Source organism: Castanea sativa, chromosome 4 (genome assembly GCF_040712315.1).
Source record: "Castanea sativa cultivar Marrone di Chiusa Pesio chromosome 4, ASM4071231v1".
NCBI classification, from domain to species: domain Eukaryota; kingdom Viridiplantae; phylum Streptophyta; class Magnoliopsida; order Fagales; family Fagaceae; genus Castanea; species Castanea sativa.
In genome coordinates, this window is record NC_134016.1 from 45,134,807 (window position 1) to 45,159,809 (window position 25,003).

A 25,003-nucleotide genomic window follows, 5' to 3' on the forward strand; every position below is an offset into this window, starting at 1 on the left:
ATAGCTCCCATATGTGCCACCTTTCTTAGGCAGAGAGTAGCTCAGATGAAAACTAGCTCTAAACGCCCTAGTGTCGAGTCTTCCACAGGTGCAGTTGCTCAGCCTCCTCCTTCTGGTGACCTTTCTGCTGAGGCTTTTGTCAATCCTACTGTTGCTGTTGATCCTCCACCTTCTACTTCGGATGATTCATCCATTTGGGCATGTTGGATACTATCATGACCATTTAGGCAGTGCATGGTCAGCTTTTGGTGGATGTGCTCATGGAGCTTCAGGCTTTGCGTGCGGATTTGGCAAGTGTTCGGCGATTTACTCCACCACCTTCTTTTGATGATGAGCTATGATTTCCCTTTGGCAATCCATCACAAAAAGAGGGAGTACATATTGAGGGAGATAGGGGGAGATTTTGATGTTTTGATGTTTTTGAGCTTTAGAGCTTCTTTAGATTGTATCTAGGTTCTTCTTGATGTATTTATTTTTTGGCTCATGATGTATTTATTTTTTATGGGACGTATATGTTAAGGGGAGATACTTTGTTTTATATGTTTATTTCTATTTTCGTTTCTTGTTTCACATGTGCTACATTGGCTATTGATTTATATTATAAGGTTATTCATGATATATGTCTTTTATTTTTCTGTTTTGTTAAATTTAAAATGACCATTGATGCTCCAAAATTTCTATGCCTTTAAGCATGTATAAGTTTAGCATGATGTAATTAATTAATTAATTATTTCCACCATAATCCCATGCTAAAACGAAAGATCGTGTCATCAAGGCCTTAATAGTACACCTGGTATTACCTTTACTGTCACGTGTGGTGAAATCGATGAGTCCACACTAAGGACCCTTTTTTTTATTCTGCAAAAAAAGAAAAAAAGAAAAAAGAAAGACCGTTAACTGCAAAATAATTTTCTATAGATTATACAGATATTGTTCAATTCCCACCAACCACTTCAACATCAGTAGCAATTTTTAATCAATATCATTCTCCATTCAAAGGTGTATTGTATGTACTATAGCTTAATAAATAGCTTTCATTGACGATGCAATATCATATCATCACACCATTGACCAGATCTATGGGGTATTTTGTTTGTTTTAATTTGCTTGTATTTGAGTCTGAGACAATTTTTATTCAATGGTCAGATAGACTTTATTTTTTAATAATTAGTGTAAGAGCACGAGATTTGGTGGCCCAAGCCCAATGAAAATAGTGAGATTGGATTTCTGAAACTCAACCCAAATCAGTAGATACTTGTAAAGAGAGTGGGATGAACAAGTTTGGGCTTTGCCCAAACACACAGATAGAGAAGGAGGGACCAGAGGTCTAAGATTTAAATGTATGAATGGATCTTTATAAGCTTGCCTGAGAACAATGTTCTTGATTGTTACAAGTACTGTTCACTCTCTCTCTCAGTTACTGTTCTAGCTGTGATCTTTTTTTTATTTTTTTATTCTCTCTCTAGATCCCCTTTATTTGAGAGTCTATTTCCTTTATATACTTCATGGCATCTTGCAACCTAGACCTCCATCTTCAATTTTCCCAAATCTCCTTAAGACACTTGTCCCATTAGACTTCTGGTGAAGGTGGTAGAAGGAGCTGCTGAGCTGTGAATCCACTGTTCAGTCACTTTCTTATTAATGCAGCTAATAAATCATATCATTGAAATAGTGCGAAAAATAAATATCACAACGATATGATAACCTAGGAAAACCAAACTGGTAAAAAACTTGGGAAAATTTTAACCTAACTATCCTCAAGGTAAAACGAATCCACTATGAAAGAATTGATATTTACACAATAACGACTTAGATCACTAACATCCTATTGCTACCTCGAGTAGGAAACTTATTACCACGATCGCGTGACAGCTCCTAGTCCACGGACTACTTCTTTCTCAAATTCACAGCAAGTACAAGCACTCCCGCTTGTGTATCTTTAAGCTCTTAATGTACCAACTGAATGATCATCAAGTTCTTGACATCAATCTCGATCTTGATAACCCTAAGTATATGTGAAGGCAAATAACTCTAGATCTCACAAGAAATTCACATACACAGCATAAACAACAACTGCAATAACATTAAAATGTGGCTAGGGTTTTCCCTTTTATACCTAGGGCAAAACATAAAACCTTACATGTCAAACCGGGCTTGGGTTGAGTTGAAAAAATTCTGCAGAAAAACAATCTGCACAAGTTTCGATCGAAAATTTGATTGATCAAGTCTAATTTTCGATTGATCGAGCCAGACAGATTTACATAGTAAATCCTGCAGTGCACTCGATTCCAACTTTACACAAAAAACATACTTTGAGCAAGTCTAAAAACAAGACTAAACATTTTGATCATGGTTTGCCAACATTACAAAATGAAGTTCTAATACATTTAAACCTAAAGTCCTAGAACCTAACAAACTACATTTGATTGATCTAGGAACAATCGAGCATCGATCGAAACAAATAGGTTCAAACCAAAATTTTAATCGCATTTTCAATTGATCGAAAAACACACTTGATTGATTGAAAAACTTGAAAAATAAATTTTTGAAAAATAGCACATTTTAATGCAGAAACTCCTCAAAGCATAGTATTTTATGAATAAAATGCATGAGTATGAGATGAAAAGTTTTTCGAAAATCCTTGAATTTAACCTTCATTATCCAAAAGTAAGATTTTCAATCAAATTTTCTTCAAAAACTCTTTAAGCACATTTTGCATCAAAATCAAGGTTCTTTCAATCTTGGATGGCCACAACAAGATCACACACAATAACATGTACCAAGTTTAGCGAAGAGTAACTTGTGAGGTGTGTGCAACTAGCAAAAGTTTGAAACACATGTGAGGTGATAAGTAGATAGTAATTAATCACAATTTTTACAAAATCCATCACATAAATTAAAAAGAGACTACGCCTTAAAGAGTTACATCATATAACTCCCACATCTCCTAGAATAAAAGCTTGCAATCATGTAATTTTATTGAATTTGCCTCATAATGTACACACCAATTTTATTTGATTGAATTAATAGTAGTCCAATAATGTACACACCAATTTAAGCATTTAAACCGAGGCTACACCTTATGTTCTTTTTGTGCATGTGTTACACTTTTTCGAGCACAAGACCTTAAGATATACACTTAGGTGTTCATGATTGGCTAGTAAACAGTGGTGAGATGGTTATTTATACATTTCTCAACAAGTTCAAGTCCAACAATAAAAAAAATGTGATTTCAGAATCAAGGTCATGTGATCAAGAACTATAAACATCTTTCCACACAACACGCACTACAAAACTCAAACTAGTAAAATATAATAAATAAGCTCATCCAAGCTAAATAAGGTACATAGACATGTTATGTAAAAATAAATTGGTCAACCTTGATTTCAAATCCAAGAAAAATAATGCAAAACACATTTTGCTTTCCTTTTCCCTTTTATTTTTACTTTTTTTTTTTTTTTTGAAAAGAAATAACAAAGACAATCCTTGAATGAAATGCATGAATGTTATGCAATGCAAATCCTAGAAAAAAAAAACCAAAACAACGAAAGAAGAATGGTCACAAAGAAAAGAGCAATGAAGCACAAGGACCATGGAAACCAAAGATAATCAGGGACAAAGAATGACACCAATGACTTGACGAAGTGTCTCAAACTTACTTCTATCAAGAGGTTTGGTGAAGATATCAGCATTCTAACGTTCAGTAGGAATATACTTAAGAACCATAATCTTTTTTTCAACAAGATCCCTAATAAAGTGATATCTAATCTCTATGTGTTTAGTTTTAGAGTGTTGGACAGGATTCTTAGAGATATCAATAGCACTAGAATTATCACAATAAACAACCATGGTGTCTTGTGTTATTCCATAATCACTTAACAACTTTTTCATCCAAAGAAGTTGTGAACAACAACTTGTAGCAGCAATATATTTTGCTTCTGCTGTAGACAGAGAGACATAATTTTGCTTTTTACTTATCCAAGCAACAAGATTGGCTCTTACATAAAAACACCCACCAGTGGTGCTTTTTCTATCATCGGCATTGCCAGCCCAATCCGAATCAGAAAAACCAGCAATAAACAAATTTGACTCTTTCTATAGAACAAACCATAATCACAAGTTCCACTAACATATTTTATGATTCTTTTAACATTCAAATGTGAAACTTTAGGATTAGATTGAAATCTAGAGCATACACCAACAATGAAAGCAATGTCTGGACGACTTGTAATTAAATACAAAAGGCAACCAATCATGCTTCTATATAATGTAACATCTACAGACTCACCTGAAGGATCATTGGTTAACTTTACATTAGTAGCCATTGGTGTTCTAGCATGTGTAGCCTTATCAAGTCCAAATCTCTTGACTAGATTTTTGGCATATTTTGCTTGGTTGATGTAAATACCAGAATCCATTTGCTTCACTTGTAATCCCAAGAAATAAGTTAGTTCACCGACCATACTCATTTCAAACATCTTCTTCATTTCATCTGCAAAATACTAAGCAAGAGAATCATTAGTAGCACCAAAAACAATATCATCAACATAAATTTGAGCTACTACAAAATAATTCTTATCATTTTGTATATAGAGAGTAGTATTAGCAAATCCTCTTTTGAATCCATGCTCAATGAGATAAAAGGTCAACCTATCATACCATGCCCTAGGAACTTATTTCAAACCATAAAGGGCTCTCTTCGACCTGTAGACATCATCCAGTCTGTGAGGATCAACAAATTCTTTTGGTTGTTCAATATATACCTCTTTTTGCAACATTCCATTCAAGAAAGCACACTTGACATCTATTTGATACAACTTAAAATTCAAATGACTTGTTATGACCAGAAGTATCCTAATGGATTCCAGTCTTGCTACTAGTGCAAAAGTCTCATAAAAAACAATCCCTTCCACCTGTGTGTAACCTTGAGCAACAAGTCTTGTATTTCTAATAACTGTACCATGTTCATCTGACTTGTTCTTAAAAATCCACTTAGTTCCAATCACATTTACTCATTTTGGTCTAGGAACTGATTCCCACACATCATTCCAAACAATTTGATGAAGCTCTTTATGCATTGAATTAACCCAATCAGCATCTTAAAGTGCCTCATCCACCTTTTCGGTTCAAATTGGGATAGATAGCATGAGTGAGTAATAATATTCAAGACTTTAGATCTCAATCTCATGTTATCATTCAAAATTCCCAATATGTTTGTGACAGGATTATTTAACTTTACTCTAGAAGATGGACCTTTGACTAGAGATGTGGAGGTACCTTTTTGTTCTGATGAAGGACCACGCTCACCTTGTTCTTGTTGAGTTTCATGAACCGGTGTAGATGGTTTTGGACTTGATGGCATTGAAACAACATCATTCAACAACAGTAGCTCTTCATCACTATACTTCCCAATATAATCATTAGGAATGGGATCATCAACTTTCATAGTCTTTTCTTGAACCAGAGGAGTGTTTTCTGAATGAGTTTTTGAACACAGTTCATCATTGATAACCACATTTGAAGACTCCATGACTGTTTTAGTTCTAAGGTTGTATACTCTGTAAGCTCTACTAGTGGAGGAGTATCCCAGAAAGTATCCTTTGTCGTTCTTTGCATCAAACTTTTCTAAGTTCTCCCTATCATGCAAAATATAACAGTCACTGCCAAATATCCGGAAGTATTCGACAACATGCTTCTTTCTTCTCCAGAGTTTATAGGGAGTTTTCTTAGAATTTGGTTTGAAATACACCCAATTGAGTGTATGGAAAGCAGTGTTAACAGCTTCTCCCTAGAAAGATTTGGGCAATTTTTTGTTGGGTAACATGGCACGAGCCATCTCTTGAACAACCCTACTCTTCCGTTCCACTATTCCATTTTGTTGTGGTGCCTTGGGTGAAGAGAACTCTTGATGTGTGCCTTGATCATAGCAAAAGGTAGCCAGCTTTGTGTTTTCAAATTCTCTTCCATGATCATTCCTAATTCTAGCTATCACAGTGCCTTTCTTAACTTGTAATTTCTTGCACGAGTGTACCATCTTTTCAGGAGCCTCAACTTTATCTCTCAAAAGCACAACCCAAGTATATCTAGTAAAATCATCTACAACAACTAGAATATAGTTCTTTCCACCTAAACTCTGAACTCTAACAGGACCCATAAGATCAATGTGCAACAACTCAAGAGGTCTGGAAGTTTGAACTTCAGTTACAGACGGATGCTTGGACTTCACTTGTTTACCCATCTGACATGGTCCACAGATGCACTTTGCTATCTTCTCAAACTTGGGCAAACTAATAATGGCATCACACTTGGAAATCTTTTCTAATTGCTTGTGATTTGCATGTCCCAGCCATTGATGCCATAAATCTACTTGATTGATCTTTGCACTAAAACACTTGTTGCTTATACTTGGTGTTAGACCATAGCAGTTGTCAGTTGTCCTCACACCAATACACTTACAGTCACCTCCTCCATCAAGTATCTCACATTCATACTTGGTGAAGAGAACATTCAGTCCATTGTCACAAATCTGACTAATGCTGAGTAAGTTAGCTTTCAACCCATCAACATATCAAACATCTTCAAAAATTGGCAACCTTGGAATGTCCATAATGCCAATGCCTCTTATTACAGATTTGCTTCCACCTCCAAATGTGACTGTCCCAATCTTTCCTTCAAAGAGTGTCTTGAATAAGGCTTTATTTCCTATCATATGCCTGGAACAACCACTATCCAAATACCAAAGACAAGAATCACGTGCCTTTAAAATGGTTAAAGCAGTATAACACACATAATTATCATCACATGTAATTATACCAAGATACTCAAGGAAACACTTAACAAAAGCAACAAAAGATACAAAACAAAAATAGACAGGATGAAACATTAGCAATAAGAACTTCTAAGAATCCATGACAACAAGGGTCAAGGATCAACTCTTAGATCAAAGGATCTAAACACAAGAGCTAACTTGCTCTGATACCACTTGAACGTTTTAAGACCCCTTAAATACAAACAGATTAACCTAGTTATTTAGCCAAATGATTAACTTAGGTAAATTATGTAGATCTAGGTTAACACATATAAATCATATCATTGAAACGGTGCAGAAAATAAATAACACAACGATATGATAACTTAGGAAAACTAAACCGGTAAAAAATCTGGGGAGGATTTAACCTAACTATCCTCAAGGTAAAACGAATCCACTATAAAAGAATTGAAATTTACACAATAGTGACTTAGACCACTAACATCCTATTGCTACCTCAAGTAAGAAACTTACTACCACGACCACGTGACAGCTCTGAGTCTATGGACTACTTCTTTCTCAGATTCACAGCAAGTACAAGCACTCCCGCTTGTGTATCTTTAAGCTCTTAATGCAGCAACTAAATGATCATCAAGTTTTTGACATCAATCTCGATCTTGATAACCCTAAATATATGTGAAGGCAAACACCTCTAGATCTCATAAGAGATTCACATACACAGCATAAACAACAACTGCAACAACATTAAAACATGGCTAGGGCTTTCCCTTTTATACCTAGGGTCGAACATAAAACCCTACACGACAAACTGTGCTTGGGTTGAGTTGGAAAAATTCTATAGAAAAACAATCTGCTCGAGCTTCAATCGATCAAGTCTAATTTTCGATCGATCGAGCCAGACAGATTTACACAATAAATCTTACAGTGCACTCGATTCCAACTTTACACAAAAAAAAAACTTTGAGCAAGTCTAAAAACAAGACTAAACGTTTTGATCATGGTTTTATCAACATTACAAAATGAAGTTCTAATATATTTAAACCTAAAGTCTTAGAACCCAACACCAACCATTTAATGTGGAGGAATTTGTGAGAATTTACAAGAAACTTCTCACAAATATCTCATTTATTCCTTGAGACACCCACCTTTACCCTTTATATCCCCCAAGGATGCTTCGTCACTTCCCATCATCTCTTTGGACCACCTCACTCCTCAGGCCATAGATGCTCCTTCAAGAGGAATGATTGAAGGCTATAGCTGTGCTTCCAATTTTCGGTCCTTGAGTCCCCACAATTAGTAATTACCAACTCCCATCTTATTTTATTTTCTATTACTTCAACCCTAACTTCTGATATTTTAATCTATTTTTATGGAGCACACAAAGGGTGTAACTATTACTAGGTTATTGATTCGACCAACTTCTAATATCTTAATCTATTTGTATTTAATAGTTGAATTTTTGATGTGCATATATATGTTACATGAAAATGTTGGTGTAGGAAGCAAGACATAGCAATAAGATACACACAATTATGCATTCCTTGCTTATGTTCTACCTTTCCTTCCTTTTCATTACACCCCTCCTTATCAAATGGCATCCCTTATCTACATCGTCCCCTTCCTTCTCTTTACACACTTCGTCACCAAATGGCTTTTCACAACCTCAACCACTCAGAAAAACCTACCACCTTCACCACCTAAGCTTCCAATCTTTGGAAACCTACACCAACTAGGCCTATATCCGAACTGCTCCCTCGCCACTCTAGCTCAACGCCATGGCCCCCTAATGCTACTTCACTTTGGCAGTTGACCTGTTCTTGTTGTCTCATCCGCGGACATTGCTAGAGAGGTCATAAAAACACATGATGCTATCTTCTCAACAAGACCAAAACTAAGCATCAATGATAAACTTCTCTACAAAGGTAAGGATCTTTCAACAGCTTCTTATGGTGAGTATTGGAAACAAATGAGAAGCATTTGTGTCCTTCAGCTTTTAAGTAACAAGAGGGTTCAATCTTTTCGAGCTGTAAGAGAAGAAGAAGAAGTAAACCTTTTCATTGAGAAGGTCAAAGAGTCTTATTCATTGTCATTGCCAGTGAGTTTAAGCGAATTGTTTGCCAACCTTACTAATGATGTGATATGTAGGGTGGCTTTTGGGAAAAAGTATAGTGGAGATGAAGGTGGAAGAAAGTTTAATGAATTGTTGGGAGAACTTATGAGACTACTGGGTGTTTTTCATGTGGGGGACTTTATCCCATCGCTTGCTTGGGTATATCATATCAATGGTTTTGATGCTCAAGTGGACAAAGTTGCTAAAGAGTTTGATTAGTTTATGGAAGACATACTTGAGTAACACATAATGTATAGAGTAAGAAGAGAGAGCAATGGAGATGGAAGTAATCGAGGTGAATATAAAAAGGATTTAGTAGATGTTTTGCTTGAGATCCAAAAGGATAATTCAGCTGGTCTTGCCATTGACAGAGAACACATCAAAGGTCAAGTCTTGGTAAATTTCTAATCTATCTTTCTATTTGTGTGGTACACGTTGGTCTTGGTGTCCTTGACCTTTTGAGTATCCTTTGTATTTCCCATTGCAATTCTATTACAATGATATTCACAAGAAAAATGAGACAAAAAGGAAAGAAGAATATAAACAATACTTAATACAAAATATGACTTGGGGGTGTCTTGAGAAACAAAAATAATTGTAACATGAAAGTCTTGATAATATGAAACCAAAAAAATCCATTACACAACCAACTAATATAAAGAGTGTGAAATCACTCCATAGCATTATAATCCTCCCACATTTTACGACAAATATCATCCTGTTTTTGAACCCATTCTCTATTTTCTTCTTGGACTTCCCTTTGTGATTGTTGGACTCTTCTACTTGTACTGTCATTTGCAAGTGGACTACCACGAAGCCCGTTGCTCATAATTGAGTCTAAAGGGTCAACTCCTATTATATGATTGTGAATTATGCAACAAGCTAAGACTACATCCACTTGTGTTGGGAATGACCAAAAAGGTTCCGCATCTAACACTCGGAAACGTTTCTTCAAAACCCCAAAACAACGCTCAATGCTAGTGCGTAAAGAAGAATGGCGAAGATTGAATAATTCTTTGTCATTACTTGGCGGGTTATCACTAAACTCTTTCAAATGGTAACGAATACCACGATAAGGGGATATAATTCCTTTCCAAACTCCATAACCAGCATCACCAAGATAATATTTACCTACACGTCCATAGTCAAAAGGAAAATAAATCACTCCAAAAGCTATTATCCATATTAAAATCATTTTCTATTCCTATAATACCTTCAGGAATTTTTAATCCCCTTGGCCTAGAGAGTGCGTCATTTAAGACACGTGAATCATGTGCACTTCCTTCCCAACCAGCTAATACATAAGTGAATTTTAAGTCAAAGGTAGCAGCAGCAAGGACATTTTGTGTTGTTCCATCCTTTCGGCCGCGAAACCTTCCTTGCATTTGAATTGGAACAGATGCATGAACATGAGTTCCATCAATAGCTCCCACACAATCCTAATTACGATAAATATAAGTTACATTTATCTAATATCTTTATATGTATATAAAAAAAATAAGGAAAATGAAAGCCTTTGTAATTTTCCTTGAAATAGGAACTAAACCTGCTGCTATTTCTTATCTCCAAGGGTGTATCTTTGTCAGGCTCTCTAATCATGTGTTTGTATAATTGCAAAACTGCTCTAAGGACATGTCTAAAGTATCGGTGCATTATCTCAACTGATCTATAAAACCTCCCACCAACAACTCGAAACCTCACATCATGCCCAATAATGTGTAAAAAAATTAATACTTGTTCTTCAATGGACATATGAATGGTCTCTTGAAGTAGATTATTCTCGCTCAAAATTTTACATAGCGCATAAAAAGCAATGGGTCTCATCCTTATATTATGGAGACAACGCGCATCACCTCTACAAAGAATATCATTCATATACGTCTCTCTTTCATACTCTTGATTGACATGAGGTTCTCTAGGCATAACTCTCCTAGATCTTAGTCCTTTCAAAATAACAACACCCACAGCAATAACAGATGTAGCTGCCCCTATTATGGCAGCAGGAAGTGATGGGTTATCCATCTATATTTCCAAAAAAAAAAAAAAATGATGAGTATAAATTAAATGTGTACTTAAAGAAAGCATTCATATACACAAGTACTTAAAGAAAACAATTCATAAAAAATGACCACTTTAAGTTTGATGAGACTAAACTATAAGGTAACAACATCATCACTCCATAAGTACTAGAAACAATAACTTTTGAGTTTGTTATTAGAGGCTAAAAATTGACAAGGTAATAAATGGTGAAGGAGGGACATTTGCTCTTACTTGTTTTTTTAAAAAAAATTTCACTTGGGTGAGAACAAGAGCACGAATGGTAGAGGAGTAGAGAATAAAGATGTTCTAGCAAACTAGTTCTGCTTTATCTAGCAAACTAATTCTGCTAATGATGTTCTACCTGAGATACTAAACAAGTATTACCTTAGTTTGACATGCCCAAGTCAGTTCACAAGAGGCATGAGGTGACAAGTTCTATTTCTGCAAGAGGCAGACTAGAAATCTTAATTTGTTCTAACTTCCAACAGTGATTTTCAGGGTCAGAATAGGTTCATCATGCATACCTTTGTTAATTGAAGTCAAGTTCAAATAAAATCACAAAGCCAATGTTATAAGGCTCTGGTGGCAATGCCATATAAGCTCTAGCTACTTTCTAAGATGACAATCAAGTCTTTTCTTGTGTATTATGTTAGTAGAGTAAAAATATATATATATATATATATCAGAGCTAAAAATAATATTATAAAGTGTGTAGTAAAACTTAGTTCACAGATAATACAATTATAAATGTTCTACCTGAGATGCTCAATTTCCAATTGGCAAATGAGGAACTTTCTCACTACAAGAAGGACAACAACAACAAAAAACAACTCTTTAATAATTTTAATTCCCCAAACATTGAGAGAGGATTCTAATATTACTAATAAAGCACTTCACAATCTACATAATTCACATCAATAAAAAATAAAAAGCAAGCTCAAAATGCTGCAGACCAAGCAAAAAATTTTAGTTGGTTAAAAGGTAAAGTAAATTTAGAGGTGGTTCCCTTATCCAAAGAATCATCTAAACAACTCATTGATAAAATCTTGTAAAAAAATCATTCTCTGTAGAGTGACTTCATTAGTCAAGGAGGCAGCAGAGTATGTAAAGGAAGTTAAACTAGTTAGATCAAATAATCAAAGTGATAAAGCCGTTATTGCAAATCAATTGCTCAATTTGAAAGTGATTTGCTTGTACTTCTGCATGACCCACAAAGAACTCAGAAACATAGGACCCGAAAGAACTGTCATATCCCAGGAAAGTAGTATCAAAGTGATAAAAAAAAGGAACCAAGATTCACTCTGATGCTTCCAACTGGCCAGTTTCTCACCACTAACAAGAACCAAACATGGACTTTGACCTCCAATTATTAAGACCCATATGGCCAATGTCACATACCAGAAAGAATGCTCAATCTTCTTCTGTTTTTATCATTTAATAATATAAAAATATTATGACAGTTCTTTGCCCATAAGCGTATCTACTAGATCAAAGCAAAAGTTTGCCCATAAGTTTTCAACTCAAACTACCCACACCCCACAACAAATACCGAAGCAAACTATAAAATTGGGGGTTTTGTACAGAAGAAAGAAATATTACCAATGCAAGGAAGAGTTGCTGACCGTGAGAGATAGATAGAGAGAGACCTGTGAAAAGAGGAGAGACCAGAGTGGGAGAGACAGTGAGAATAAGAAAGGAGAGTAAAAAAGCAAAGAGAAGGAGAAAATTGAAAGCTTACCTTTAGACTGTGATACAGAGTAGGCGCTAGAAATAGTTGTTTCCCGCGGCTAGAGAGAGTAAAGAAAAAGATAATATTTATAGGAGAGATGTGATGGCTGAGAGAGAGATCGTTTTCCGAAAAAAAAAATTGGAAAACATTCAAAATGAAAATGTCTTTATTTTTATTAGGGTTTTCCATTGACTAAAGATAGTTTTCCGTTGACTAAATTTTTTTTGTGCTACCAAACACTGGAAAATGTGGAAAACTATCTATATAGATAGTTTTCCAGCGAAACAAAAAGAGCGTAAGGGAAAAAAGATTGGAAAATTTTAAATTCTCTTATTTTCTATAATTTTTTTTTTTTGAGAACCTTATTTTCTATCATTTAGTTATTACTAATTGGCCTTTTATAGGGAAAAGAAAAATAACTTAAAATTTTCCTTTTGAGCATACTGGATCTTTTTTCCTAATTAAGTAAGATTTGGAAAGAAAGTTGGTAGAAGAAAAATAAATAAAAAGTAATCAGAAATACGTAATTTCTTCAATTTTTCTTCTATTGCTTTCTTTAAATAATCAAACAATTCAAACCATAGAAAAATATATAACTTTTTATTCTGATCCTTAATTTCTCTTTGAAAAGACGATTCAGACCCCCTTTGTTGATTTTAGATGAAATCATTCAACCTTGCACATTAACCAATTATTATATATTTATTGTGATTATCGTATAATCACCACAAATTAAATAAATCACCAAATAAATTGCAATACGCAGTAAAGTAAATAACACATGTTATTTGGTGATGAAGTGGAAAACCTTAGATGCATTCCAAGGAAAAACCATTATGAAGGTTAACCTTAATTCCAAGAAAATTTTCACCATATAGAATTAAGTTTACAATTGAGATATATTCATATCCCTAGTCTCTATCTAATAGACTACTTACAAATGTAACCTCATTATCTTTTCTTTTTTTTTTGAAAAGGTAACCTCATTATCTAGTCCAAGTTGCTTGTACTTTATAAATTGAAATTCTCCCACAAACGGTGTCCATGACTTCGAGATTCGCCTGGAAGATTTCTTATTCATTGCAATGGCACATAGATGGAGAGGTTTAAGGGTTTCTTCACCATGGTCCACAACAAATGTTATCAAGACCCCTATTCAATTGACTCTTATATACCCTTATACAGTTTAGCACAGAGGGATCTACGTTGGGCCTGAGGGGGGCCATCCCCCCTCCCCCAGATTTTGAAAAAAATATAGAATAGTATATATATCTAACTAGAAAAATAAAAATTTACCCCAAAATATATATTTTGGCCCCCCTCCTCCAAAACATTTACATATCAACCCATGAAAAAAAAAAAAAAAAAAAAAGAAATCTGCTCCAGCCTTTTTCCCGTTGGATATTGATCCAAGAATAACCAGAAAATCCTCTAGTTTAAACAAAAGAAATAGCCCCAAGAACAAGATTAATAACCTTTAGATAAACCAAAATTAACTACAAAATAAATCACAAATCCAGTCCAAACAAAAACAAAACAATAAAAAATTCCCGACTCTAGCCATTTAATATCTCTCCCTTACTCTCGCTTCTCTCAATCTTCCTCCATTCCTCACTACCTTTGACATCAGATCCACAAACCAGTCACCAGTCACCAAGCTCACTGTCGCAGGTTCTCAGCTTGGTCTACTTTTCACACTTACACAAGTTGAGTTAGCTAAGGTATGGTCTTCTCTTCTCAATCAGTTGATGTATCTTCACTGATCTGAGTTTATTTCTTAATCTATGATGTCTCGCCTCTCTCACTGCTGTGTGTTTTTTTTTTCTTTATTGATGGAACTGGTGTGTCTCTTTGTTTATTCTTTATCCTCTTTTTTTTATTATAGTTTTTTTCAACTTCAGCTTAAGTTACACACACACACACTTCTTTCGGTAAAATAATAAAAATTGGACTTTTCAACGCTTGTTCAATAATCTAATTTATGTGAGAAATATTAAAGTGTAGCTTGGACTTCATAAGGACCGTGCACCCAACCAAATAAACATTAGTAATTGATAATGTTTTTTTTAGGTTAATAATTGACAATGTGTTTTTTTTTCTTTAATATTTGTTTGGTTAATCCAATAAATTATCATTAGTAATTTTATTGTGACTTGTGCAATTTGTTTGGCTTTTTTTAGACTAATTTATGACACAGTAGAACTATTTAATATAGAATAATCAACATTTATTTGATTTGTATTTGTAGATTATGAGAAAATTAATTGCAATGTTTGATTTTTTTTCAAAAGAAAAATAAAAAAATAATCGCAAGCTCATGTTGATGTTGAAACATTGCCAAACTCTATTATTAATGTCCCAATTTTTGAAAATTCTTCAAAGAAAATTGAAAATCACCACAGCACCAAGTCTCAATCTAACTTTGGTTTATACTCCCCCAATTCGAATCCTGGTTCCGTCCTTGTAGTTTAGCATGTAGGACATGATTTCCAACTTAGCATTTGACTTAATGGGTTTGATGAATAATAAGGTTTACCATGTCATAATTGAGTGAGCCTTAGTCTAGACTCGATTGAGAAGCTTGCCTTGATCGATCAAGACTCAATCAAAGGTCAATCGAGATTTAGTTGCTGCCTTCTCTTGAAATGAATCTTGGAAGTTGATCTTGCACTCGAGGAATTTGACAATTAAGGCTCAAACAAGATAAATGGTCATGAATTTTGCTAAATCTACACATAAAACTCTTGTTTGCCCTCCACTTTCTCTATTAGAAAAGAGAAGAAGAAATTGTTTGCACAATTTTTTATGTAACACTCTTGGAGTACAATAAATATGTACACCTATACTATTAAACTATTCTATACATATCTCAATGATAGGACTCACTATTATATGAGAGGAAAAAGTATTGCACTTATTGTACTCCTAAATTATTCTATAAATACCCTAGTTTAACAAAGTTCTGATGGGTGCAAATCTTTCACGACCAATTTTAACAGTAATCCATGGTTCTTTAATTACTGGAACAATGCCTCCGTGTTTTCCTAAGGGGCAATCCCTATGGCACCTCTTATAATATGCAACTCAAAGTCTTCCTACCACTTTTCCTTGTATAATAAGTGAAGGGCAGTATTCCATTGTTTGAATATGCTTAGCACAGAACCACAAAGGTTAAGAGTCTTCTTAATAAGTGTTCTAAGAGTATCCATAAGTATTCAATTATAAAATATAAACACACATTTTCTAAAAGAAAAAAAAAATCTTTATTCATAATTTATTTATTTACTTGAAAAAAATTATATCACATTCATTTACCTAGTGTTGACATCAAATGTCCATTTAGTTCTTTTCTTTTGTCACAAAAAAAGGAGTTTTTTTTTTTTGAGTTTAATCCATTTTAAACAAATTCTACAATACCTATTACAATGAATCCTTAGCTTCCCTGCCTTGTTGAATATTTGAATGCTTATAAGTCATAGCTCCTGCATGATTGGCCCTCTTTTCTAACCAAAATAACTATTTTTTTTAACAATAGATTCTTTACCTATTTTGGTTTCTAGGATATGTTTGCTGCTGGAACTGATACTACTTACACAGTCTTAGAATGGGCAATGTCAGAGCTCTTAAGGCACCCTAGGGTCATGAAGAAATTGCAAAGTGAGGTTAGGGGAATTGCCAAAGACAAGCCTTATATAACTGAGAATGATTTAGAGCAGATGCATTAATTGAAAGCTGTGATCAAGGAGACCCTTCGCTTATATCCTCCAATCCAATTACTAGTTCCTCGAGAATCAGCCCAAGATATTAAAATAAAGGGACATGACGTAGCTGCTGGTACCATGGTTATCACTAATGCATGGGCAATTGCAAAACACCCTTCATTGTGGGACAATCCAACTGAGTTTCAACCAGAGAGGTTTCTAAATTCTACAATAGATTTTAAAGGACATAATTTCCAATTGATCCCATTTGGAGCAGGAAGGAGGGGATGCCCAGGAATTACATTTGCGATGGCTACCAATGACCTTTTATTCGCAAATCTTGTGCACAAGTTTGATTGGGCATTGCCTGATGGAGCAAAAGGAGAAGATTTGGACATGACCGAATGCAGTGGGCTTACCATTCACAGAAAAGTTCCTCTACTTGCTGTTGCAACTCCAAGTTCTTGCTAAATTTCTATATAGTGTTTATGCAAAGCAAATAAGTAATAGCTTATTTTTATGGTGTTTTGAAACATTGTTCTAAAATATAGTTTCCAAATGTTTCGTCACCCAAAAATCTGTTTGACACTTATTTTCTATCTTTATTTCTCTCAACAGTAATAGAGAAACGGTAATAAAATGGACAAATGAAAACTACTAGACTTGACTTGTAACCTCAGCAAAAAAACATGTTTACCTGCAGGCACAATGACACTAGAACTTTATAATAACTTTATAGAATTTCCTCCATGAATGAACTCATTCATAACCAAAACAATTTTGATACTCCAGAGAACTATATGGAGGTATACACCACGGAGCTCACTCATAAGGATTAACGACTTTTGTGATTTGCATGAGAAATTCAAACCCTGGAAAGAATCTCGTAAAAAAAAGTTGATTTACAGTTGGTTGTGGCTTTGGTCGAGTGTGAGTCAAGCAAGCATGAGTGAATTATTGAAAACAATATAGTTGTTGTAAAGTTGTGATTTCCAACTATATTGTGTTGGCTTTCATGTTAAATTTGATTGTATTTTCTTTAATCATTTTTCTTGTATGTATGTGGGTTTAATTGTAAGGAATGAGTGTGAAAGATCGGTGAAGAATCAAGCTTCAAAAGTTGAACAAGTAAATTTCGCAACTAGCTCGCAACGGTCTCTTGAGAAGCAAAATGAGTTACGTGTAAAGCACATGACTGGAAGATGAAGAGTCATGCTAGGCTGGATTTTTCACATCTGTCTCGCGGGTAAGGTTAACTTGCGAAGGACCTGCGAAACTTTTTGTTTGGCAAAAAGTTGTGTTTTACTTTACCAAATCTTTACCCATACCATATACCCTTATCAGAGAGAAGACCCTAAAAAATACACTTGAGAGTTAGAGATTGTTATACTCATAATCATCTACACATTTCCTTATGGTTTTCCTCAACTCCTACCTCTCCATCTCTATATCTTTGCAAGGTTACTAGTCCAAACACTTAACACACCCATACTGAGTGTAAAGTGAGATTTTGGTACTGCTGGGAAGTATTAAAAGGTGTCATTCATTGGCGGATGCAATCGGGCTGAATTGCGAGATCCAGAAAGTTAGATAAGACAAGGCTTCGAGAAGTCAGTTGGTAGTAGGAGCTTGGAGAGCTCAATTACATGGGGTAGAATAGGCTTGGAGGGTCTTTTATTATTCGTGTATTCTAACTTTATTCTCTAGTAGATCGATTTCGACTTGAAGGATCGCGGAGAGGTTTTTTACTGAGTTCTTCGGTTTCCTCTTCGATAATACGTCTCGGTGTTATTTTGTGTTTGCATCTCTCTTCCCTATCCTTTAAAATTTTTCTTTATTGTTAATGATGGATGAATATGACTTATGGTAGTGTTATCAGTTCATTGCGCTCATTTACTCTTATTTTGCATTTAATCTAAGTTAGAGTAAAAACAATCTAGTCGTATTTTTTATTTGGGGGTTTGAACAAGCTCATGTGTTTTAACATAAATCCGAGCTTTCAGTTGTCTCAAATTTCAAATAACCAAATTTAGCATATTTCAAATCTCAATAGGGTCCAATGTATGTCCATTTTAAAACTCTAGATGTCTACTTCCAAATTAGACAAGTTTTACTAAAAATTTCATTATGATGTAAAAGACATGTGCAAAAAATTATCAATTTATCATCTTTAAGTAGATCATAACCTCATCACTCTAGCAACTTTTTAACCAAATTCCATTGATACAATCCAAATTTGATATGTTTCAAAGTAGGATTTTCCAAAACATTTATGAACCCTTCCAATAAACATTGTTCGAACTTATTTTGGATGAGATTTTATTCTTAAAAAATGTGAATTTTTACTTATTTATATTCTCAAATTAACTTTTCAAATATGCATATATCATTTGCAATTGATGAAACTAATATTATAAAACAATGCCTGGCAATTTTATTCATAAACTCTCTCTATTGGAATGGGAAAAATTCTAGTCTCTAAAGAATCGTGCTATTTAAGGAAATTAAAATTAAAATCAAGGAAAATTATTAGGTTCCATATACTCAGAATACCGTGACGTGTCACTTTCTCTTGTAATGAATCTTCGGCTCTTTTGACTTTGGAGGCACATAGAAGTGAGTGGTTTTTCTTCATTTCAAAAATAATTATTAAGTGATAATCTAGTGTTTTTTCCTTTCATATTTATAGTGAACTCAACTAAATTTAATTAACGAGATAAACATAAATATGAGAGGAGAGAGTATCATACTATCACTTAATAATTGCTTTTAAAATGAAGTAAAACAACTCACTTCTATGTGCTTCAACGTCAAAAGAGCTGAAAATCCATTGCTAAGAAATAGCAGCTAGCAGGATAGGTGGTGTAACAACACAAGAAAATGACATTTGTGGCTAAATCTTATCTATAGAAAGCAACATAGAAAGCAACATTTGTGGCTAAAACGTACCTATAGAAAGAAAGAATACTACCATAAAAAAGTTGCGGATAATAATAATTGAGATGGATCCTATCGCGATTTACGTGTCGAGCATCCATACTACCTTATCTGGATTCAAGGTATCCCAGCATTCACTCGTCGCGTTCATAATTTAAATATCATGGTTGTCTTATCCCACACGATAGACTCACAAGCTAATCATTTCATTTCACTTGATTGCCCTTTTGAAGCGTCTAGATCTCATTCGAGTACCATCTGAGACAATTTACAGTGGCTACAAATATTCAAATAATCGTTTGATATAAGATTTGAAGCATTGCGGTACATCAACAAGGGAAACCCCAAAAACTTAAACAGACACTTGCCCGAAAAAGAGAGGAGAAAATGTCACACTTCATGCAATTTTTAGTTACAAATGTAACATCCTTCTTGCTGCACCCCTTTGTTTTAACAATTTTGGTCTTCATCTACGTACTCCTATTCAAATGGTCCTCTATCCTTCCAAACAGCAACACCAAAAAAATCTCACCACCTTCACCACCAAATTGCCGAATAGCCTTCCTTTTATCTTTTTCTTCTTTTCTTCCTTTCACATTCTTTACATCAATTCATAATAAATGCAACCTACTTACCTTGACTTTTGTGCATAACAAAGATAACTTCAACTCCTCTTTTTGGCAAGCTTCTCCAACAAGTTCACTTAAATTATTTTCTGACTTTTGTACCCAATGAAAATTACAAAGAGACGTGAAAGACAAGCTCATTAAATGAGCATGTCTATTACTAGTGGGTTGGACCCATGGTGCAATGCACCCAACATATCACTCTCAAAACTTTTGATCATATTATCAATTTCCCTGCAAACAAAATGATAACCAAAAGTTCATTAGAAACCTAAAATGAATTCAATTACAATCACGAAACTTGATCTAAAAGAACCAAAAAAAAATATAAAAGAGGATCATTTTAATCAAAACACGTAAGAGACCAGAACAAAAAAAAGCCTCATTCGTAATTCCAATCCAGATTTAGTTTTTTTTTATCTGAAACGAAAATAAAGGCTTTAAGAGCAGAGAAAATTAGAGTAAAGCTAAATTTTGTTGATTTCTTTTGTGTGGATGCCAATGGCTGCTCAGGCGGTTTGGCCATTTTATGGAGACAGGGCATGGAGTTAGAGGTAGTTTTTTCAAGCAGATATGTTATAGCAGCTCTAATATGCTCTAACCCTCCTAGGACCCCTTGGCTCTTCCTTTTTGTCTACGGGCCACCTTCTCGAGCTAAAAGAAAACAATTCTGGGAATTAATGGAATCAATGGTTAGTACCTTTTCTGGCCCATGGGCAATGATCGGAGATTTTAATAGTATTAAAAATGCTGGAGAAAAGAGTGGAGGGAAACCAACTATCGAAAGCTCAGTCAACAACATTAGAACCTTCATCACAAACACTGCAGCAATTGACTTGGGCTTTAAAGGCCCACCCTTCACCTGGACTAACAAAAGAGAGGATCTAGCTAATATAAGAGAAAGATTGGATCAATGCATGTGCAATCAAGAGTGGCAACTGCTATTCCCAAAAGCGGGGGTCGCTCACCTTTGTGCAACTAACTCAGACCATTCTCCCATCCTTTTGGACATAAATTTTGAAAATGAAAAGATAGCTCGGCCATTTCGATTCGAAGCTATGTGGACAAAAGATGAAACAAGCAGAGAAGTTGTGGACAAAGCTTGGCAATTACAAGTGGAAGGTTCGCAAGGTTTTAAGCTAGCAAGGAAGCAAACAAACACTAAAAATGAGCTGAAAAAATGGAACAAGGAGCATTTTGGTAATGTCAGAGAAAGAATCAAAGTGTTGGAGAAAAAGATTGAAGAAGTCCAAGGTGCAGAGCCTACCAAAGAGAATTTGGAATTAGAAGTTGCCCTTAGCCTTGAGTTAGATGACTGGTTGGTCAAGGAGAGTCTCAAATGGCAGCAAAAATCTAGGGAGATTTGGCTCAAAGAAGGGGATAGGAATTCAAGATTCTTTCTTCTCACCACTTTGGTAAGAAGGAGACGAAACTTCATTTCTGATATCAAACAGGAGGACAGTTCCTGGATTTCGGGCAGAGAGGCCATCCAAGAGTATTTTAAAGCCAATTTTCAATCCTTATATCAGTCAAGTAGACCCCAAATTCCAGAATCCCTACTAGAGAAGAAGTTAAGAAGGCGATATTTGGGATTAAATCACTTAAATCTCCTTGACCAGACGGCCTTCCAGCTCTCTTCTATAAGCACTATTGGGAAATTGTTAGGGATCAAGTTACGTTGGTAGTTCAAGGCTTCTTCAGGCATGGGAAACTTCTTCAAGAATTCAACAACACCTTCATTGTGCTAATTCCAAAGAAAAATGGTGCATGTAATTTTAATCAATTCCGTTCTATTAGTTTGTGCAACATGGTATACAAAGCGATATCAAAAATTCTAGTTGGCAGACTGAGACCTCTTCTGGATAAAATGGTGGATTCAGCTCAAGTTGCATTTGTTCCAGGTAGATGCATAACAAAAAATATTGTGCTGGCACAAGAGATTGTTCACAGCTTCAGACACATGAAAAGCAAGAAAGGATTCCTAGGAGTGAAGATAGATTTTCAAAAAGCTTATGACAGGATGGAATGGGGTTTCATCCTTATGGTCCTAAAGGTGTTTGGCTTCAATGAGCATTTTACAAAACTGATTCAGCAATGCATATCTACAGTTCATTACTCTTTGCTCTCAAATGGAGGAATTTGCCCTGCATTCCAACCGGAGCGAGGATTGAGCCAAGGGGATCCTCTATCCCCTTATCTTTTTATTTTGGGCAGTGAAGTGCTGATGCACCTAATCAATAGAGAAATAAACCAACACAAGTTGACTGGAGTAAAGCTCACAAGATTAGCTCCTCCCATATCTAAACTGTGTTATGCAGATGACATAATTCTCTTCTACAAAGCATCTATGGCTGAGTTATCTTCTTTAAAGGAGTGCTTGGGGAAATATTTCCAATGGTCGGGACAAATAATCAATGTGGAAAAATCTGGGGTTTTGCCTTCCAAAGGGGTTAGTCCTCATTTCCTCAATCAAATTCGAGCTCATTGGGGCCTAGGCAAACTCCCTCCTTCAGCAAAATATTTGGGAATCCCTTTATTCCTCACTCCCCATAGGAAGAAGGACCTTAATGACATTAAGGAGCGGATTGAGAGCAAGCTCAGTAGTTGGAAAAGCAAGAATTTGTCTTGGGCAGGCCGTGCTACTCTTATCAAATCTATGACCTTAGCCATCCCTTCCTACTCCATGTCTGTCCTCCAATTTCCCAAGGGGCTTTGTGATCAATTGGATGCCATTGTGAGGTGCTTTTGGTGGAATCCAAAATTTGATAAGGGTCTTATTCTTCTCCTATTGCCTGGGATTTGTTGTGTTGGCCTCTCAAAGAGGGAGGATTGGGATTTAGAAAGTTTTGGGAATTTAATCATGCTTTGCTAGCTAAACTCGCATGGTGGCTCCTAGTAGGTAAAGATTGCCTTTGTATAAATCTCCTTCGAGCAAAATATAAAGTTAGAACCAATTGGCTGAATCATAAAGCCTCTGGTAGCATTTCTCCGGTTTAGAAAAGCTTAGAGGGTATAAAGCAACTTGTCGCTCAAGGTGCATGTATTTTGATTGAAAGTGGGGATTCTGTTCGGATATGGGAAGATCCTTAATTCCCAAATCTCCCTCACTTTCGGCCAAATTTGCGTGAGAATGCATCTATGGATGAATCTATAGTAGTATCACAACTGCTGGATCATAGCAAGACTCGGTGGGATATATCCAAATTAAGGTCTGTTTTTTATGATGCAACGGTTACCTCAATTTGCCGAATCCCTTTACCTCTTAACGTCCGTTCTGATAAATGGATATGGACCAAAACGGTGTATGGAGAGCTGTCTGTTAAGTCAGCTTATTGGCTTGGTAGAAGCTCTAACCCTCCTCCAAACCAAGACTTGTTGAGAGGCCAAATTTGGAAGACCAGAATTCGTGAAAGATTGAAGATGGTTTTATGGAGAGTAGCTACAAATTGTCTCCCTATGAAAGATAAAAGGCTGAGGTATGATGCCAATGTAGACACCATTTGCCAACTATGTGATACTGGACATGAGTCAATTATCCATCTTTTTATTAATTGCCTTCTAGCTAGAGCTTTGTGGTTCAGTAGTCAATGGGGAATAAGGATTGATAATTGCGAGCTGTCCACCCCGGCCCAATTCAGGCCATATTTGAGGGAAGAGTAGCCAGTTATGAAGATTTAAGAGCCAAACTAATTAGATTGTTTGCAGAGCATCGTAAAGTTAGATCCTCTCCTCAGATTCGTGGCAATAGAGTTCCATCTTTATGGTTAAAACCTGGGAATGGCTCTTTTAAAATAAATGTTGACGCTGCTGTTGGTGCCTATCATTTTGCTGTTGCAGTCATAGCTAGGGACTGGAGAGGGGAGTTAGTATTTACTTGCTCCAAAAAAGTGAACACCACCCTCCCTCTCCAGGCAGATTTATGGGCTGTGCAAATTGCTGAGCATTTCACTTCAGCTCCAGTAATGATAGAAGGTGACTCTCAGGTTTGTTACAGATCAATCACAGTGCAAGGCATGGACACCCCTTGGACTATTGAGAATATCATTCACAGTGTAAAGTCTCTGGCCTCCAATCTTCCTTTTTTGTCTTTTAGGTGGGTCCCTAGAGAAGCCAATGAGGCCACCCACTCACTTGCTAAATGGAGTTTGTTGTATAGTATGTATGGTTCATTTGACTTTGGCAATAGCCCTTGTTAAGGTTATCAGGAAGGAGGCCGGGTCCCCTGTTGGTTTGTAGTTCTTTTTCTTTGAATAAAATTATTCATTCATCAAAATATATATATATATATATATATATATATATATATATATATATCCCAAAATCATATCAATGTGAGAAAATCAAAGTACAAATCTCATAGCAACATGGATTCCAAAGTGAAACCCTAGAGAAATTCACTGAGAGAGAGAGAGAGAGAGAGAGAGAGTAAAACAGAGAAAGAAATTGAAAGTCCCATAAAAAAAAACAAAAAAACAAAAAGAAAGAAATTGAAAGAGTAACGAGTGGCCTATCCTTTGGCACATAAAGAAAATTCCCAATAGCCCCCTCTTTATTGGGTTTATGCCCATCTTTCGTGTCAACTTTTTTATTATTATTATTATTTATTTATTTTTATAGAATTCGTGTCAACTAATTGAGTGATGAGAAATGATGTGTACAACTTGATGGTAAAGATATATTTTTGTTGTAGTGTTCTCTTTGTTATCCACTCCATTTTGGCATGAAAATGGAAGTTGGAAATAAATAAAAGACTTTAGTACCTAATAAATATTAAACAGAAATGCAATGAAGTTTCACTTTAGAAACAATAATTTAAATTTACTTAATATGCATTAATAACAAAAATACAGGGAAATTATAATGTCTCCACAATATTAGAAAAATTATGTAAAGAAAAGAAGGCAAGTGCCAAATAGTGGTGCAACAAGAAATTTTTACTCAAGGGGTCCAAAATAAATATATCAATAATTTTTTATTTCACCAAAAATATATAATTTATATTTAAAACATATCTTTAATATGACTTTTATGTACATACTAAAGAAAATTGCCACCACCAACCTCAACTTTTTATCATATGTGGTGTGGTAA

At 35.2% G+C, this 25,003-nt stretch overlaps 3 protein-coding genes and 1 pseudogene across 3 annotated transcripts; 3 read left to right on the plus strand and 1 right to left on the minus strand.

Moving 5' to 3' along the window:
- Positions 1-3,693: 3,693 nt before the first annotated feature.
- LOC142632994 (uncharacterized) lies at positions 3,694-6,709 on the minus strand. Its single transcript, XM_075807292.1, has 5 exons — positions 6,594-6,709; positions 5,823-6,536; positions 5,278-5,636; positions 4,197-4,492; positions 3,694-4,095 (listed from the first exon to the last, which is right to left on the minus strand). Exons 1-5 carry the CDS (start codon positions 6,707-6,709, stop codon positions 3,694-3,696), a joined length of 1,887 nt encoding a protein of 628 aa, XP_075663407.1.
- A 1,651-nt stretch (positions 6,710-8,360) lies between these two features.
- On the plus strand, positions 8,361-16,882 carry LOC142632995 (cytochrome P450 736A117-like; annotated as a pseudogene).
- Positions 16,883-20,592: 3,710 nt separating this feature from the next.
- Positions 20,593-21,597, plus strand: LOC142632996 (uncharacterized). Its single transcript, XM_075807293.1, has one exon. The coding sequence runs from the start codon at positions 20,593-20,595 to the stop codon at positions 21,595-21,597; it is 1,005 nt and encodes a 334-aa protein (XP_075663408.1).
- A 1,453-nt stretch (positions 21,598-23,050) lies between these two features.
- Positions 23,051-24,108, plus strand: LOC142632997 (uncharacterized). The gene is made up of 2 exons (XM_075807294.1): positions 23,051-23,492; positions 23,618-24,108. The coding sequence occupies exons 1-2, from the start codon at positions 23,051-23,053 to the stop codon at positions 24,106-24,108; spliced, it is 933 nt and encodes a 310-aa protein (XP_075663409.1).
- The last annotated feature ends 895 nt before the right edge of the window (positions 24,109-25,003 follow it).